This window comes from Galendromus occidentalis, unplaced genomic scaffold, assembly GCF_000255335.2.
Source record: "Galendromus occidentalis unplaced genomic scaffold, Mocc_1.1 scf7180000077348, whole genome shotgun sequence".
Lineage (NCBI taxonomy): Eukaryota > Metazoa > Arthropoda > Arachnida > Mesostigmata > Phytoseiidae > Galendromus > Galendromus occidentalis.
In genome coordinates, this window is record NW_003805336.1 from 307,401 (window position 1) to 326,770 (window position 19,370).

The window sequence follows — 19,370 nt, forward strand, 5'->3', positions numbered from 1 at the left end:
TCCTATCAGACCGGCGACGATTACTCACTGGCGGAACGAAATTACATGTGAATTGCTCATGAAACGGCACTGACGGGCGGTTCGATGCGACATTTGTCTGCCTACCATGCCTACTTCGCCAAGTTTTTGTGCCTATCCTAAGGTTTTCCAGTGCCTATTCGCCTGCCATTTTCGGGAATTTTTGTTCCCTAACTCCCTAGCTCGAACGATATAGAATATAGAATCCACAGATATGGGCACCGCGCCAGAATCTGAACTGATAAGTTCGAGGCAGCAGACAATGCTCTGGAACGAGGAACACTGTCTGGACATCGCACCTGGTCAGCAGAGAACAGCGCGTTTAATCAACGATACCTTAGCTGAGGAATTATCGTTCCCTGCTAACTCTCTGGGATGCGGCCGTCAGATTCCATCCGGAAGAAACACGGCAACGCGTCCGACAGCGTACACACGAACCTCGATTTGAATCGGGCGACGCGATCGCCGAGGGCCCACGCCTCATCTTAATTGAATACGGCAATGGAAATGCTCCGGCTCCGAGTACGAGGTAATACAGAGAATATGTTCCGCTGTCTACGCTCGGAATGAAATATTACTCGGGCCATGATTGGGGATCGGGATCACGTGGAAAGTCCAATTTAATATCAATCGAGCCGTCTTGGAAACGATTCCGAATTCCGTTCGATATCGGGCCTCGAGGAAGCGAGATGCATTCAACATGAACCGCCCGTCCGGAGAATCTTCTAGTTTTTCGACCATCGGCGCAAAGTTAGCACATGTGGCCGAATTTACTGGGAATTCAACATCAACTACCCGATGAGCTCGAGAATCTTGGAACGGACATTGGGTTCGACGAGCCAGAGGAGAGAACCCAGGCAGAAACTTTTAAAACTAAAAGCATCGAAACTCCGAAGAAGCGAGCTTCCTGAAGGGCCTGGCATTATATGTAGCTTGACGTGGCCTGGTTTTGATGACTTGACATCTAAGGAACAAGGGATGCGGACCGTTGTGTGCGTAAATTCTGTGGAGAGATGGACTCGATATCATGTAGCAGGATGTGCGGCCTCGGGGACAGAGCGCTAGAGAAAACGGTGGTAGATTTTCGAGACCACAAGGCCGATATATTGAAAAATTCTAAAACTCGCGGGTCTCTTTTGAAGGAATAGGAGCTTCATGAGGATATATTATTTTCTTGAGAATTCCATTGAGCACAGCTCTGATTAAGTCTCTGTCGCACTCTCATCGCTGGAGCTGCTTTCACTGGCGGCCAATTTTTGTTGAAGGCCGATATCAGATCGAGGGCCTCTTGTACCTTCAATCGGCTCATCATGTAGGCGGTGAGTTCCATCAGATTTTGAGGGTTAGCGTCAACGAGCTTCTTCAGATCGGGGAGCACGCCGTCATCCTTGATGCTTTGTATATTGTCCAGGACAAGACTTGAATGATGATTAGTGGGGTATAACTGTTCGTGGAGCCACTTCGTTACAACCTCGTCATTGTCCCACAAGTAGTTGTTCACTGCGCCCTGAGACTCCAAGAACCAGCGTCTGAACGTTGATTCGAGTTCGGCTTCTTTCAGGTGCACCTTCGCCGACAGGATGGCTTTTTTCATCTCATCCTGCAGAAGCAGACGCCTCATCCGCCAGTAGAATACTTGTCGTGATTTGGACCATTGCACAATATCTCGAATGACGTTCTTCTCCATCATCCGGACGGGGGTATCGTGGAGATCGGCGTAAGTCAACGCTGCCTGAAGGTATATCGGGTCCAACTGCTCCTCCCGCACTCGCAACTGTTTTTCGAGCGCGGACCTCTCTCCGCCTTTGGATAAACCGATTTTCTGGAGCAGTCTGCAGCATTCTGTATCAATGCGGTGCATCATCTTCACGCGATCCTTCTTTCGGAAACGAATCTCGACCGTTCCCTCAGGTTCTAAGACACCTCCACGAGATTCGGGATCCGCATACATTTCCATGTGGCATGGATTGATCGTGGCATCCAACACCGCCCACGCTCCTCCTCGGAGCTCACCGAACGGCGGGATGTACACCAGTACGGGCTGTTTGTATTTTCGGAGCGCATCAACAATTAAGGCACCGAATTTCAGAACCTGATCGTACATGTCTTTCATGCCGCCGGAGAATCCACGCCAATTGGCGAATATGATGAGCGGCAGGCCTTCGTGGTTGAAATCATTTATGGCCTGAGCGGTCTTGTACGCTGAATCCGGGAACCACACCTGTCCGGCTTGTGAGATGATTTTCGCCTCCGACTCGAGATTGGCGGGATCAGCCGGGTACGCGATCTCGACTGTACGGGTTTCGACGGCAATCACCCCGACGGGAATTCCTCCGAGACGGGCCCTTCCGACAACGACGGTCTTCGCCCAGTTCGCCATGATTTCCGAGAAACTCCCTGGAATTTCAATGAAATAGACTTTAATCGTATCCGGCTTGATATTCCGGCGGATGATGATGATTGATGTAGATGTCTGATTTTCGCGAGCAGAAGACATACCTCGGTCAAAGAATCCATCCTCCCAGAAGCCCGGTAGATTGGGACTCTCTCGACCGGCGAGCAGCCAGCGAGGGTCATACGGGGCCTTGGTCGGAGTGAAAACTACGTCTCTGTCATAGGGATCGATGCTTTCCATGATAGGCAGCTCGCTGCCCTTCGACTTCGGCATATACGACAGCCATCTCAGCATCGTACGGCAACCTTCGAGGTCGTCGGATACCGTCACGTGCGATACGCCGTTCTCGTACATGATCTGGGTGCCACCGAGCTGATTGTTCGACGAGTACACTTCTCGACCCAGAAGCTTGTTCAGGGCGCCCGCACCAGTCAGAATTATGTGGGACGACTCCAGTTGGATCGTCCTCTGGCCGAGTCGGACGAGGTACGCGCCGATACCGATGCCTCTGCAGGTGACCAGAGAGATGGTGACAATGTCGTCGTAGGCTCGAGACGTTTCTCCGGCTATCATTCCTGCGTAGCTCAGATTCTCGACGCCGATACCGTCCTGTTTCCCGATGACGCTCGTGATCCTGTATCGCGACTCACCCTCGTCCTCGATCAGCTCTGTATTGACCGAATTGAGTGCGGATACCTGGAACGACGAAAATGCTCAATGTTCTGAGAGAGGACGATGGAATTGGATCTCCAACGTCGAAACCACGGACGAGATAGTCGAATACCGATCCCAACGGATCAATTACCTTTTTGTAGCTCTCCGGCGTCAGGTACAGATATTTGAAGCCTCTGTCGGGATCTTCGGGGTCAATCCAGGCAAGTTCGACGAGCTCCTTAATTTCTTCGGCGAGTCCGATTCGAGCCCCGGAGTTTGCGGAAACGTATAGGCGTGGAATAGTCAAGTGACGAGCGCGTTCAGACGCCTTGCAGAACAGAATATCTTCCTTGGGCCCGAAGGTTCCCAAGTTGTAGGTGATATCGTTTGCAATGACGATCACGTCTCGTCCTTCTGGGTACTCTGGAGTGTAGAGACGCATTCGCCAGGCGACCATCCCGACATCATTTTCTCCAGGCAGCCTCTTCGTTTCGACGAGCTCGTTTTCACCGTTCAATACCAGCTCTACAGCTTCAACAAAAATATTCGGGACCTCAAGCTCGGGATGCAGGTCGATGTGGTCCTCCCACTGTCCGTGCAGTGCTTGTCTGAACATGTCCGGAAAGTCGTACACGTACGTCGTGCCAAAAGACTGTGCTTGGAATCGTTTAAGTTGCAGGTAGTCTTTTGTCACATATGGCGTGGAAATCGGCAGACCGTTGAAGGGGCCTTGTTTGCTTCCGGGCCATGCTTCGAATCGCATTATGCCCGTTTGTGGATCCACCACTTCTTTATAGACGGAGACGTCGAGAAAGTAACCGCTGTCATTGACCAAAAAAAGCCGCACGGGGATGAACTTCCCACCGGATCCGGGAAGACGGATGACCATTCTGACTTCGGCGTGAAGCACGCGAAGTCTCAACAGTCTAGGACTGTAGCGGAGGACCATGGATCGGACGTTCTCGGCGATTTTCATTGGATCCATGGTGACTTTTGGCAGGAAGTTGAGGAAAATATGATTTCCGTCCGTCTTCTTGGCGTCCGGATGAGTGAACGCCACTTCGAGCTCGTCCATAGCTTCGAGCAGGAGCCTCTCTCCTTCGTTCTGCATGTACTCATACGAAGCCTCTTCCGTTATGAGGTCCGAATGACGGATGATCGCTCGTATGAAGAAGCGGTAGTCTGTCACCGCTTGCCCGTCGGGCACTTTGGCTTTGCCTATGTAAAGGTGCATTTTGAGGGCAGCCGTGGCAATGGCCTCGAGGTCGTAGTTCCTCAAGCGGTCGATTTCCAATTGGAACGCAAGCGCCGGTTCCAGATGACGATAGATCGCATCTTCCCGGAATTCGTCACGATGCCTGGAAAGGAGAGAACCTTGAGAGTCTGCAAGGTTCGAACGGGATTCAGAAGCAACGAGTTTCCCAGAGCGGGTGAGTTCCCGTCCTACCTGAACGTGTAGTATTGAGGGAATCTCCCCTTTTGCAGGACGAGGAAAGTTATTCGTCGTATCCGTCGGTCCTTCAACTCATCGCGTCGCTCTTGACAGAACTTGTGGAACTTCTCCCTGAGGTCGGATTCGAGTTCACCGTTGTACCTGACAGCGACGGACACGATGTTCGTTGGCTCGGACTGCTTTTCCATCGCTTCTCCGCTTTCACCGAGCGAGCCCGAGCTCCGTTCGCGAGCTGCAAAACATTATCCGTTTTCCTGAATTCGAGCATCACGCCGGACGCTTGAACCTCCTATAGAGGTAGACGGCATCGCATGGGGTTTGTCTACGATTCAGCGCACAGTCCATAGAATCTCGCTCGGTGCTTTTTCGTCACAACTCCTTCAGTTCACTTACCTCCTGAGTTCTCTGTTGATGACTTCCAATTCAGCAGATCAAGAGTGTTATGGAACTCGGCCAGGAATTGATCGAACGTATTGAACACTGCCATGACTCCAATTCTCAGAGAATCGAAATCCCGCGAGGGCGCCTCCTCCCACGTGGCCTTTTCCCCCTGCTCCGATAGGTTAGCCAGTCTGCAAGCGGAGAGGAAATTGAAAAATCGATTCCATTCGCTTCCCGATCAGCTCCAAGAGACGACCAACGAGGGCGAATGGATCGGAGCGTCCGACCCTCGAACTCGTGGTTCGAACTCCGTGTCGACCGTTTCAATAATAATAATCAATTCCGCTGAGTTGGTTCGAATAATGAGTTGGTTCGACTTTGCAGGCAGAAACTCTACATCATCCGCAGGCATGCATTCAAGAATTGAAGAAGGCGCTTGCCACGCATTTCAATGGACAAAATACCGCAGCGGAAGTTCACTCATTCACTGCTGCTCAGACGACAACTATGACGGTCTTCGTAGCGGACGGTAAACTTGTAGCGGGAGCAATGCCGGAACCGGCACCATATTCGAACTAATAGGGGGCGACCGAAAGTTCTGGGCGTTTTCTCATTAACTTCTTCCAGAGGACGAGCTCGCAAGGTGGAGCATCAAGGAGGAGCTACTCTCCATACATGCAGATGACTAGGGATATGGAGGAGCCTGCCTACCGATTCGGATGAGAGCTTGGCAACAGAAACTGGTACTGGGCTGCGCGGACTCCGCTCCACGATTCTAGATGCTCCAGGCCTGTCAGATGGTACGAGATGTAGGCTCGTCGGATATAGATCTCGAGAGCGGTTTTCCTCACTCTGTGATCAGAGTGATCGAGGAAGTCCTGGAGGACGTCGAAGATCGATGTTTCGGACATGATGAGTTTCTGGAGGATTTCGGGACGGAAGTCCTGTCCGTACATGTCGATGGCAGAGAGGAAGATCGATTCCATCTGGTTGCGCCTCTTATCGTAACTGGGCTGGTGGGTCGCGATGAGTACTTGACGAGCGCGGAGAGCAACCCTCGCGTTATCCTGCTCGCTCAGCGTCGTGAGCTCGTTCAGGGTCGCGCTCAGCTCGTCAACGAGTCTGGGCTCGTGTGCGCGAAGATGGTCGATGAGTTTGATCATGAGATGGTTCTTCCTGCCTACGTTGTAGTGCGAGGAGATCTTCTCCACGATTGTCTTGATGGAGTCCTTATGTTTGTCGCGGAGCATCGCGACGCACTTGTCGTATTGTCCGTTCTGGAAATCCATCTCTACGCTCAAGTACTTCCCTAGGAGTTCCTGCAGCACGACCTTCATTCTGCCGCCGATTCCGTTTCGGTACCTGAGAAGGAATAGGAATGATACGAAAATATATAAGCGAACGAGAAGGGAAAGAGGAAGCATCCGGAACGTCGGGGAACCCACCTCTGAACGAGCTGGACGATGCCTTGCGTTCTCAGAAAGAAAACGTCTCTATCGCTCCGCTTCTGAAGCGTGGCGGCATGTCCGTCAATCGCCGAAGCGATGCCCTGCGAGGGAAACTGGGCCATGACAGAAGTGATGTTCTTGTCGTAAGCTTCCATTAGATCACGTATGTTAGACTCCACTTGCGGGGGGATTCGGCCCGATATCGAAGCTATGATATCCTTGAGCTCCATGAGAGGCAGCCGTGGATCACGGAGGGTCCGCATGAAGATCTCAAGCGACCTCTCCACTCGCTGAGACAGATACGGTTCAGGTATGACGTAACCGTCGAGAATGTTCTCCAGGTCGCACTTGGCGCTTGAAAACTGCTGATTGAGCCGATCGTATCTGTGGCGCTCCGATTCGATCGAAGGAAAGCCGTGAGGGTAGGGCTGAGCCTTGTTCACCCGGCTCGGATCGTCCAGTTCAAGTCGCGCCAGTTCAGCGCCGGCTTCTAAAACTGCGCCAGGCCTCTTCATGGTGAACACCGTACCGGTTTCCTCGACAGTCAATGTCATAACCATCTTCATCACCTCGATCTCAGCGTAGGGCTGACCGGCGAGAACGTGGCTGCCGTCTTCTACCAGGAACTGGAGTAGTTTGCCCGTCGATGGCGATCTCAGCACCGAGGGATCTTTCTCTTTCTCGAACACACATGTCTGATTGCCGATGACTACCCGATAACGGTCGACTTCTTCTCTCATATAAGTAGTGTAGGAGGATCCGTCGATGCTGATCAGGAGTCGGTCATCGGAGAGCTGGTGAGCTTCGAGCTCCCGGTAGCTGCCGTTCATGAACCAAAAAGTAGCCGTTCGGCCCGCTTTGCGAGACTTCCACCGAGTATTTCACACCGTCGGCTACAAGATCCACAGCGTAGGTCTTGTTCAGTGATGACATCGGCAGTATTTGACCTTTCTCGAGAGCTGCCTGGAATCCCGAGAAATTTTCGCGGATGGTCTTGTAGGCAACGTGCAGGGCACCGCTGGTCACGGACAACATGATGTCCGGCTTTTCGGACTTCACTTGCTCAGCGATGAGTTGATCCAACCATCCGGTGTCGCACGTGTTCTCCCTGAACGCTTGCGTCTCCAACAGAGTGATCAAGTACTCCACAGTGGTCCTGAAGTCACCCCTGATCGACAGTTCCTTGAGAGCGATGACGAGATTCCTGGAAAGCATTTCACATCGATGAGCTATGCGCTTCGCCGCTGTCCTAGGAGCGCCGAAAGGAGAAGGATCCTGAAAGTCACGGGCGAGGACAATGAGTCGACGGGGAAATGAAATAAACTGGAAAACTCACTCTCGGGCTTCTTCGCGATCCTCTCCCCACGAGAAACAATGACCGAACTGGGAATCAGCGAATTCGTGGAGTCCACCGGATGCCCCCACCGAGAAGTAGCCCCAGACGTTCTTGTTGCTCCGGAAGTTGAGCTCCTGCAAGCCGCCCGCCGACGGTTTGAAACCCTCATCGGGATTCTCGGATGTGATCCTCGCCGCGATCACGTGACCCCGCGGCTTGCGATGAGGGTGATCGAAGTCGATCACGTTGCAGCCGTAAGGACTCTCGCCGTACAGCAAGCGGATATCTTTAATCCGGAACAGGGGCACCCCCATAGCGATTTGCATCTGGCACGCGGGGAGATTGACGTTACTGATCATCTCAGTGCAAGGATGCTCTACCTGGAGTCGAGGATTCAACTCGAGAAAATAGAAGTTCCCGTCTTCGTTGTAGAGGTATTCAACGGTTCCCGCCGACACGTAGCCAACCATTTTTGCCAATCGAACAGCGGCCCTCTCCATCTGGTCGAATACCGTACGGTCCGCGATTACGCACGGGGCTTCTTCGATGATTTTCTGATGCCTTCTCTGGATGGAACAATCTCGTCCGAAGAGTGAAATCGCGTTTCCGTAGTTGTCGGCCAACAACTGAACTTCCAGATGCCGTGAGTTAACAGCGAGCTTCATAATGAAAATCGGAGAGCCCGGCACTTCCGATTGTACCTGACGGAAACACGAGGGGAAATCCTCGACGCGTTCACATTTCCGGATCCCCTTACCACCGCCACCTTCCGAGGCTTTGATCATGACTGGGAAGCCGATCTTCAGAGCTGCCTCGAGCCCGGAGTCCACACAGCCTGGGGGAGAAAGGTGATTTCTATTCGATCCGGACTGTCTGTCGAAAGCTACTACGACCACTAATTGTAAGGAGCTCGACAACCGGCAATGGCTCTGAGAGAAAGCTTCGCGTGCTACTCACCGACGCAACCTTTCTTGTAGAGGTCTGGTTTTATTCGGAGTTTTTCCGCGTTACTGCCGTCCCAGTCAGCTTTCAGTTCAGCGCCGCTCCACGGTAAAGTTGGAATATCGGCCGTTTGCGCGACGATGCTACTAGCGATCTTGTCACCAAGAGCCCACATAGCCTTCTCTGGGGGTCCCATGAAAACGATTTCGTTTTTCGAAAGCAACTCCGGCAATCGCGGATTCTCCGAAGCGTGGCCCCAACCCGCCCACACCGCCTGTGCGCCGACTCGTTTCGCAATGTCGAGAATAAGGTCCACGTTCGCATAGTTGTTGTTGTTGGAGCCTCCGGGTACAGGGACACAATGATCGGCCAATTTAATGTATTCTGGAATATTCAAAGTATTGATGACGTCAAATCGAGATGGTCGAAGAGTTCCTCCGGAAACGCTCAGAACGGGAACCAATCTCCCCCAAAGGAAGAATACCTCTGGAGTAGCTCGGTTATTTCAGAAAAAAACTGAGAATCCTTGATAGCCAAGGACATCGGATGCGAGAGACTCGACGGCACGAGATTCGCGCATCAATATATTTCATAAAAGGTCATGGATCCTACTCCTCAGGTTGTTACGCCGCAATACGTCTTCGCTCGTTATCTGTCGGCATTCATTGCGGGGATAAGCTTTGTTTCCTCTCGGAGGATCTATCGCTCGCTCTATTCCGTCCGCAAGTGATTTCGCGTTGAATACGGAGAAAGCTAGGAACTCACCCGCGTTCGCTGCCAGATCTTCTGGCGTGACCATCACGACGAAACGGATCGCTCGGTCGTTATTGAACATTTCGTACGACCATCTTCGTATCGATCTCATGCATTTGACTGCCGCAATTCCGTTATTCGCTATCAAGATATTGTTGATAGGGTGAGTTCCTCCAGAACGGCTGACGAACTCTTCGGGTGTTGCGACGATGAAGTCCGTGGTCGAACCTTCCGCTCCGGCATCCCGACTGAGATTAATGCCAGACATGGATTGTCTGTGGAACGAAGAATTAATTTGATTCGGACAGACTTCACGGGGAGTCTCACTTTTCGGCTGTCGGACTCTTTTCCTTCTTTTTCCCTATTCTATCGATTCCTCTCATCGCTTCACTGGGGCTGTTTTCTCACGGGCAGGGAGGACTCGCGCATTGCTACTTGTTGGAAGCATGATAGTTCGAAGCAGACGAATAGAGTCTGAGGAGGAAAAATCAGGCAATCTCGACGCTTGGCTGTTAGCGGCAGCTTCAGCTCCAAGCATCGTGGACCTGGTTGAGCGCGCGGTCCGGGGATCGATATTGGAAATCGGATCGAAAGTACTTTCCAAAACACAGAAGCCGCCGCTATCGATTGAGATAGACCCGGTAGTCCCTCACTCGATCTCTCGCTATTCTCGGAAACGCTGACTTTCTGGGAAAAAGAGGTCAGAGACATCATTTTCGGATGTAAGATCGAATTCATGGCGGGGTCATGCATCGCACTCTTCTTCTCCGGACTTCTCCTCTAGGCCGTTTTCGAGAAAAAGAAATGAGGAAAGAATGTGATGCATTTTATTCCTCCATCGAGAAAATCGAGTTTGATGCTTTCCCTCGGAGGCGTCAACCCGGAGACAGCGGGTGAGATTATAACTGATGGAAATGCGGAGAGCCATGAGGGTTGTCCATCGCACTTTTTCCTGTTAACCTCACCGTTCCTGAGAGAAGCTCAAAAAAACCGAGTTCGGGACGAGCCTCGATATCAACAAAGAAAAACGCAGGAAAAAAAAGAGATTGTTCTCTGTTATTCCTGGATTCTTCCTACTGGTAACTTACCCAACCGTAGATGAGTATTGTGCTTTTGTCGAATCTCTCATGGCGATGAACGATCAAAAAGGTGATGCCTATTGAACAGGGAGAGCGGGATAGAACACAGACGAGATTGGGTAGAAGGTAGTAGGGTGTAGGTTTGTCTCCAGTCTCACCGAGGTGAGTCTTGAGCTCAGCTCTAACACCCGTGAAGAATCGAGCAAGTACTCGGACAGAGTTCCCACGAGACAGTATTTCTTTGAATGAGGGGTGGTCTTCTCACACGATTGTACGATGGAGAGGGGAACCCATCTTGAAGTGCTGACCCGGTACCCGTTGCCTAAGCGAAGAGCACACCACCACCACGGGTCGCCGTGAACGGACGCGGGGTTCTAACGAACCGAGAGCTTTGTCGGCGTTCACGGCCGCACGCGTATTCGGAGCCGCTCTTGTCTCGAGTAAGCGTTGCTCCGCGCACCCTTGGTGTCCGAGTGGACCCGGGTGTGAGGATGCGCGACCGATCGACCCCTCGAAGACGGCTCAATCCGTCTTGGATGGTTCTCCCTCGACGGCAGCAAGCTAGAGCGACCCTCCAAGCGGTCTCCTCGGGCTCGATGATGCGTCCTCGCGGGAAGACTCGGAGGCATCGCTATCTTCGTTTCTCTGAGCTCAAGCCTGGCACGCCAGATCACAGGTTCTGGGGGAACTTGGCTTTGAACCGGCTTAGGTGCGTCTGTGGCGGACCGCCCGGGCCGCCGTCCAGCTTGTCATCATAGATATATAACCACGACGTTCAATGAATACTCACTCGTTACACGGCGGCCCAGCTCGCCGTCTCGTTTGCCTCATACACTAGCCGAGTCGCTGGAGAGCTCCTTGTCTGGCGAGACTCAGTTTGATACGTCTCATCCAAGGTACCTACCTCAAGGACGAGGTTGATTCTGGGTGCCTGAATACAAGGGAAATAGGGAAACAAGCCTGCTCTATCAGTTGAATCCGAAAACGCAAGAAAATGGTACGATTCGATGCGCCTCAAGTTCGGTGAAGTTCGCGGACCGGACAGACAGTCAGAAGTTGCCGATTAACCTGCCTACGGATTGCTACTTCTCTGAATTCATCATCATGGATATCCACGCGAAGACTTGCTTCCATTCTCGCGAGGTGGCGACTGATTTGCATCACCTACGGCAAGATTATCTTTTACTGAGAGCGCGTCATCTCACGAGGCAGGTACTCTTGTCGTGTCCCTTATGCTATTCCTGCATGCTATCATAACTTCCGACTGATTGCGTAAACCATGCGAAGTTTGCCATCCACCTCCTGCAGCAGAATCGCGCCTATACCAACACAGCTTGCATCGGTTTGCTGCTCGGTTTCTCTCTCTGGATCGAATCTCTCCAGCACTGGGTCTTTCAGCAATGCCTTCTTTAATTTCAATAACGCTTCCTCCGACCCTGAATTCCACTGGTACCTAGCTTCCTTCTCAAGCAACGATGTTAACAACGATGGCATAATTTTGAACGAACCACCTGAAGGAGCCTGTTAATCCGAACCATTTCCTTGCTGCATGAACGTTCTTCGGCCCTGGAAATTCCCCAACTGCCGCCAGCTTTCTAATACCCGGTCGAACACCGTCCACCGATTCCTTGAATCCCCGAAATTCTACCGTCTCCATGATGAATTTACATTTGCTCAATCTCATCGTCAGTCCCGTTTTCTTCGATGTACGGCTTCTATCTGGCGCGGGTGCTCACGATAGTCGTCAGCCGCCGTGATGAGATCATCCAGAAAGGGACGAACCTGTTTCCCCCCGCCCTTTGCAGGCGCCTTCATCATAGGCTCTTGAAAGCAGCTCGGTGTTCCAGACAGTCCCATCATCATGACTGTCGGCTGATAGTGATTGTCGGGATTAACAAATGCCCCCTCCTGGGCCGCCTCTTCCGCCATGGGGATTCCAAAAGTATCCCCAAACTAGATCGAAGGTCAGATAATATTTCCGACCCCAACCTCATCGAGGATGTCGTCAATCATCGGAAGCGGATAATTGACTTTCACTGTTTGCGCATTCAATTTCCTATAATCCACGGTCATTCTTTAGCTCCCATCCGCCTTCTTCACTAGCATCACCGGACTAGCATACGGCGAATTCGACCGTTCGATCATTCCAGCCTCTGCCATCTGATCCGAAATTCCTTTTAGGTAATGCGTCTCTCTCCGTTATGGATAACCGAAATGGCTTGCATCGGACCGGCGCGCTCCCGGGGAGTTCATTAATGGTGAACTTCGTCCACTTAGTCCGACCCAACGCTGCCATAGTTGACGCTATCACCATCCGGTATTCGTTGAGTAATTCGACTAGAAGAAACTTGAATTTTTCCGGCCAGCAATCCAACCGGTGCAAATATCGGGGCTATCCTTCTGTGGATCGGCGATTGAAGATCACTGCAGTTCCAGCTTGAACTAGGGACACCTCTTGGTTTATTCTTCACCCCCCGACTCACTCCCACTCAAGTGTCATCCGACCGAAGTACACCCGGTCAGCCAGTTACACTACAGCGTCTCCGTCAGCGATCCGTAGCACAAGAACCCATGAAGGTCCTGCTCGTGGGCGTGAAGAGCTTGACGTGCTTTCACGCGGACCCACATGCTCTCTCTACTCCGAAGTCTCTCTTTCTCGGTATCCTACACTGGCTCGGAGCTCCCGGTGCTGCAATGTGAGTGGTGGGCATCGATTCCCAAATGAATTCGTGCTTCTGTGAAAAGCTGTCCTACAATTGCGAGGACGAAGTACCTCGAACAAGTGGCCAAAGCCTGGTAGATACCTTCTCACGTCAAAACAAGAGGATCATTCCGACGACGCGACGCTCATTCCGACGGCGGAGTGTGCACGCATCCCACGGAAATTCGTTCGGCTAATTCTCCTGGCTCAAGGAAGTTTGTGTCCTCATTTGTCTCCCGTGTTTTCTCCAATTTCACTCGGAGTTCCCAAATATCATTTAGATTACCAGTTACATCATGGCGTCGAGTTCAGGAATCAAGTCTCAGAGAGGGAGCTCCAAATTGGCCCACGAAGGACACCTCTACGTGAAAGGATATGCTTCGAAATCTGGCATACAGACGTGGCGTTGCATGTATAAGACGGCTAAAATACGCTGCAAAGCAAGTCTCCACACCTCGATCAGTACAGCAGAGGTGCTCGGAGCTAAGGGATGCATTCGGACCCGCCAGACCCTTCAGGTGTGGAGATCGCGAGGCTCACCACCGAAATCAAGCGGCGATGCGGGGAGACCAACTGGACCCCATCTTCTTTGATCGATGCTGCACTGTCGGGTGCTACGGCAGCTACGCTGGGCCGCTTACCGAGACCGCCAACTATATCTCGATTGATTGATCGGCACCGCAACGCGCTCTCGAATGCTCCGAGCAACCCTGACAGCCGGACTTCCATCATACTTCCGGAGCAGTATCGGGTGTATGAGTGCGAACCTGGAGTTTTCGAGAGCTTCCTATTGGCTGACAGCGGCGCAGGGGACTCCAATCGGATACTCATCTTCGGCAGAGAGTCCACGAGCTCTCGGATCGGTCTAGTCGACAAGTTGTACGTCGACAGCACGTTCAGCCCCGCTCCACCGCTCTTTCCACAGGTTCTTACCGCATGATTCGCGATCGAATATCTTTCCAGAATCATGTCGCGGCTCCTATGGTAAAATATGATTATGTTCTTAGGTGTTCGTAGTTCTCGCTGAGCGGTCGAGGTACGCTACGCCGGTCGCGTACACTCTGCTACCTGATGAGAGGGAAGAATCTTACGCAAGAATGCTGAGCCTGTTGAAAAACGCGTGGGCCGCTCTGAATCCTTCGAGCATCGTCATGGACTTCGAGTGAGCCATGGTGGGTGCGATCAGAGCTTGTTTCTCGCCAGAGACTTCCATTCACGGATGTTTTTTCCACCTCGTGAAAAACCATTAAGCTCCGCGTAGCCCAGGAGGGACTTTGGGGTCGATACAAGAATGACGATGATTTATCGCTGATGACAAGAATGATAGCTGCTCTTGCCTTTGTTGTGCCGGCAGAAATCGATAACGCTATTGCTGAACTGTTCCCTGAATTGCCCGCCGAGCTGATTCCACTCTGAATTATTTCGAGGATATCTACATTGGGCGTCCTAGCGGTATTGGGCCAGACGGTACTTCAATTCGGAGAGCACCGCAGTTCCCAATCGAGATGTGGTCGGTCTACCAGAGGACCATCGATGGGGAGGCTCGCACCAACAATTATGCCGAAGCGGCCCACCATCGGCTGCAAACCGAGCTCGGGACGCAACATGCGACAATCTGGAAGTTTGTTGACTGACTCAAAAAAGTTCAGAAAGGTCGCGACTTCCAAGTCGAAGCATTCGTAGCCGGCAATCCGGCTCCGAGGAAGAGGAGTAAATACGTGGCGGCCGAAGAGGAGATACTGAAGGTTGTTCAAAATGCCGAGGCTTTGACGCGTTTGGAGTATCTTCGAGGAGTTGCTCACAGCTTCTTCATGGATGCGTGATCCGTCATCATTCATACGCTCCTCTTCCTCCTTCGTCACGGTGAGATATACCGATACGGTCATCGGTATAAGTTAGGTAATTGCAGAGAATAAACTCCATCATGGCACTTCATAATGTCTCGATTTCTCCTCCAAGAGGATGCCATTGGAATCGAGCTTTCTGCCCAGTCCGTTTTTGCCCGAATGGTATATGCCCAGTTTGTTTTTGTCCCAGTTCGTATTTGCCCGGATTGTTTTCGCCCAGTTGGATTTTGCCCAGTTGGTTTATTTGCCCAGTTGATTTTGCCCAGTTGGTCGATTTGCCCAGACGGTTTTTTGCCCAGTGGTCCTAGACCGTACGCGGCGATTCAGATGGAGTTGTCATGATCAAGCACGCCCACGCCGGGGAGGACAGAACTCCTCGGGAAGAGCCTGCGTGAAGGAGACCCTCAGTGATACGAACGAATTCCATCATCTCCGATCGACCGGAAACAGGGCTCAACAGCGGCGGAGAATCCGATTCAGAGGCCAATCTGCAGAAGTTGCGAGAACCGAAGCGAACATGCCTACTTCAGCGTCCATCGAGCCCAATGTGATCCCTTCGCAATTTCTCTGAGAAATGGCAGACGCACGGCGTGGAAAGCAATGACTGGCAACTCGACTCATGTGATGAACGGGGCGTCGAGCGCATGTAGGATTCGTGGGGTCGTTATTTCGGAGAAGATCCCCTCAAGATCGGGAACGCATTCATGATACCTGGAAGGATATCGGAAGCGATCACAATTGTATTTCCGAATTCTCCTTTCAGTTTTGCTGATGAAATCCGAGCCAAGACAAGTAGCGAAACTGTGCGGTTAAACGGCTACGAGGACATTCACTTCTGCGGAGAAAAAACTGCGGCGTTCGCCTTGCCTATCATGGCCCTTCCGCCTCAATTTGGTGCCTGCCCTAAGGTTCCCCAGGGGCTTTTCGCCTGCCATGTCCGGAATTTTTTTGTGCTAGAATGATATAGAATCCTCAGATATGAGCACCGCGCCAGAATCTGATCTGGTACGTTAGAGGTGGCAGACAATGCTCTGGAAAGAGGAACACTGTCTGGACATCGCACCTGGTCAGCAGAGAACAGCGCGAAATTTAATCTACGATACCTTTTAGCTGGGGCTTTATCTTTCCCTGCTGATTTCCTGGGATGCGGCCGTCAGATTTCATCCGAAAGAAACACGGCAACGAATCCGACAACGTACACAAAAAGCTCATTTTGAATCAGGCGACGCGATTGCCGAGGGGGCACGCCTCATGTCAGTTGTTTACGGCAATGAAAATGTTCCGGCTCCGAGTACGAGGTGAAACAGAGAATGTGTTCCGCTGTCTACGCTCGCGATGAAATGCCCAATGTCAGGCTAAGCCCAATTAAATATCAATCAAGTAATTCGCTCCATACACCTATGCTCCCTTGATGAACTCACCGACGCGGAGGTACCCTATGAAGGTTTTCCCAAACGGTAGAGCTCGATGTCGCAAAACATATATGTACGCTCAGAGCTCTTATAGGGACGTACAACCGATATGCCTAATCGCATAATCCCATAAAAAATGCCTTCGCTGCGAGAGCATCATGAGGGAAAACCGCAATGGCACTCAAATGATTAACAGTGCATTCAGCTCCTTCTCTGACCATATCGGAACGGAGAGAACGCATCACCCGGCGTACAGACCTATCGCAATATTTTTATTTAGTATTCGTTGTGTGGCTCACGATGGCTAATGGCTCCGGAGAACCTCTCCCCCCTCTCGTGGACGACATTTCATTTGGATCGACGAACTTCACATATGGAACGGGTCCGGCTGATGGGATGAGACTGAGACGACCGAAGCTCGAAAGCGGGCGAGGGATCCAGCCTAGAACAGCTGGTACGGAAGTTCGGAGCTATGTAATTGATCTTCTCGTGCCTATATATACATTTAGGCATGAGACCCTGTTTCAGGGGCGATTTCTCAGCATATCCTTCGGGTTTCTCTTCCCCGAAATCGCCATCGTGTGCGATATCGAGAAGGCGTTTCTCCAGTATCGGATCAATCCGGATCATAGAACGTTTCTTCGATGTTTCTGGCCGCAAGGTATAAGCGAGAATCCGCAGACTCCAGTTAAGGAATTCTGGAGCACGGATCTTGACTTCGGCATCGTTTCGAGCCCTTTCATCCATAGCGCGGGAATCAAGTTCCATATCGGTCAACTCATAGAGCAGCACCCGAGCAGAGTAATTTCTGAGGGAAATAGACGAAAACTTCTATATGGACGATATCGTTTTTTGAGTGAAAGCAGTAGACGCGGAATTCGAGGCGTCGGATTTTTCGTTTGAAGCGTTCGGCGCGGGTGGCTTCAGGCTTCGGAAGCGAGCCGGTAAGAGCTCAGAGCTGGGCCGCATGATTCGGGATTTGATTTGCGACCCGGAAATTCAGATTTCCTTTGACCAAGTGGACGCGAAGTTCGTTGGCATTGGCTGGAATTTACGAACGGACGCGCTAGCGATATCGTTGTCGTCGGCCCTCGAGACTCTCGAGTCCAGCAAGCCTACGAAACGTTCACTCCTGAAAAGCACAGCACAGATCTTCGACCCGTTCGGTTTTAATTCGCCCATCACCATCAAAACAAAATCTCTTTTGCAATCACCCTGGAAACAGGAAATTGATTGGGATGTAGCGCTGACGGGATCGAACTAGGAGTGCTTCCTGGATTAGAAGAACACTTTCGAACGCGCGCAAGACTTTAGTCTGCCGCGAAACATAGATACAATATCTCGAGACGTCATCGGGAATCGGGAGAGAACTTCATGTGTTCTGCGATTCGAGTTTGTCTGCTCTCGGTTGTGTTTACAGGCGGGAAATTTCGAGAGAGGGTAGCGCGAGAGTTTCGTTTGTCGCCTCAAGGCGAGAGCGTTGCCGCTGAAGAGCGCATATCCGATCCACAAATTGGAACTGATCGGAGCGGTAATGGGAGAAGAGAAAATGCGCCATCTCAATTTCATTTCGATTTCACGTGTTCCTGGCGCGATAATTCGCCCACATTGAACTGGATGAAAGATTCACCGGAGTGCTGGAAGGTTTTCGTTGGGAATAGAATCCGTGAGATTCAGTCTCACACAGACTGCGCGGATTGGGACTATCTCAAGTCATCCAAAAACCCAGCGGATATATTGAGCCGAGAGATTAATATAGCTGATGCGGAATTCAGTTCGTTGTGGGGGTCTCCGCTGGTAGTTATGCTTTTCTTGTGGAATAGAAATCCCGCGACTCCCTCTCGGTCGTCTTTCCGGTACCGGCCTCTGGGGCGGGACAATAGGGGGGATTGCCTACGATGTTCAATCAGAATCAGAGCGAGGAATCGATAGAATTCGAATGGTGTTCAAGATGACTTCCTAACAGGGCGATATATATTTTGTAAGGATCCCATTGATCCAGGGCATGCGACCACTTCCTGTTCGGGCTGATCGGTCCTCTCGAGGAAGAAGCCGAGTACACCGATCGGCGCGAGCCGCGGCAATGAGAGTCCATGGCAATTTTCCAGGGCAATCAGAGTCGCTTCCATTTATGAACTTTTTTGACATCACATGAACTCTTTACACAGTCATAGAGCCTGGCCGTGTGACGGGAACTCAATCGCGTCCCGGCTTACGCCCTACACACACTTGAAGTTGCTGACTTCGAGTTCGTCCTGATCCTTAGAGATACTACACTTGAAGTCAGTTTGCTCGCGAGAGGTCTCCCCGAATTGCAAGAGAAGTTTTGTAACTTCAGTTTTGCGGAACGCTCGGGCGGATCTGTTCGAGTTCACGTTAACATTGACATTAACTAGATTCGAGAAACTCAGGTTTAGCGGTCGAAGTACACAATTTAACAAAGACGAATGCCACGGAGGGCTCGGCGTCGTTAGAGTCTCGTCAGACATCTCCAGGAGCTTTGCCCTCACTTCCTTTTCGCTACTAATTGGGGTGGCGTAGGCAGGTGGTGGACCTGAAATTTCGACGAAACTAGACGTCAGATTTTTCGTTTCTGGCGACTGCAGGCGAAGGGTCGCGACGGTCGCGACAATCAATCGCGGTGAAATCGCGTTTTGCGACATACCTATTCACAGCCCTAACGATGACGGCCCCATAACGCCCTCGAAGTGAGCTTCAGATTCCGAACCTGCTTCAGCCGGCACCCGGGATTGAACCTATCCCCGGATCTTCGGATGAGAGAACAGGAACAGAGCTACATAGCAAATGTATAATAGCTTACCGCTCGCCGACGAATAGAAGCTCGCCTTATGCATTCGACCATTCTATCGGCCAAACGTCTATGTGGTTTGAACGGTTGCATGTGCGGGTATGTACTGCGCACATGATGATATATGACACGTGACACCTCA

The 19,370-nt window shown here is 51.6% G+C and overlaps 2 protein-coding genes across 2 annotated transcripts; both read right to left on the reverse strand.

Annotated features, from left to right (window-relative positions):
* Window positions 1-1,164: 1,164 nt before the first annotated feature.
* LOC100907795 (acetyl-CoA carboxylase-like) lies at window positions 1,165-17,320 on the reverse strand. The gene is given in 12 exon segments (XM_029111134.1): window positions 1,165-2,415; window positions 2,518-3,109; window positions 3,219-4,425; window positions 4,515-4,752; window positions 4,914-5,092; window positions 5,577-6,263; window positions 6,347-7,179; window positions 7,181-7,553; window positions 7,686-8,520; window positions 8,643-9,011; window positions 9,393-9,658; window positions 17,301-17,320. Coding segments are annotated over 11 exon segments (6,813 nt in total). The 5' UTR covers window positions 9,649-9,658; window positions 17,301-17,320; the 3' UTR covers window positions 1,165-1,171.
* Window positions 17,321-18,525: 1,205 nt separating this feature from the next.
* Window positions 18,526-19,370, reverse strand: LOC100904461 (uncharacterized). The gene is made up of 2 exons (XM_003742204.2): window positions 19,241-19,370; window positions 18,526-18,973 (listed from the first exon to the last, which is right to left on the reverse strand). Exons 1-2 carry the CDS (start codon window positions 19,272-19,274, stop codon window positions 18,639-18,641), a joined length of 369 nt encoding a protein of 122 aa, XP_003742252.1. The 5' UTR covers window positions 19,275-19,370; the 3' UTR covers window positions 18,526-18,638.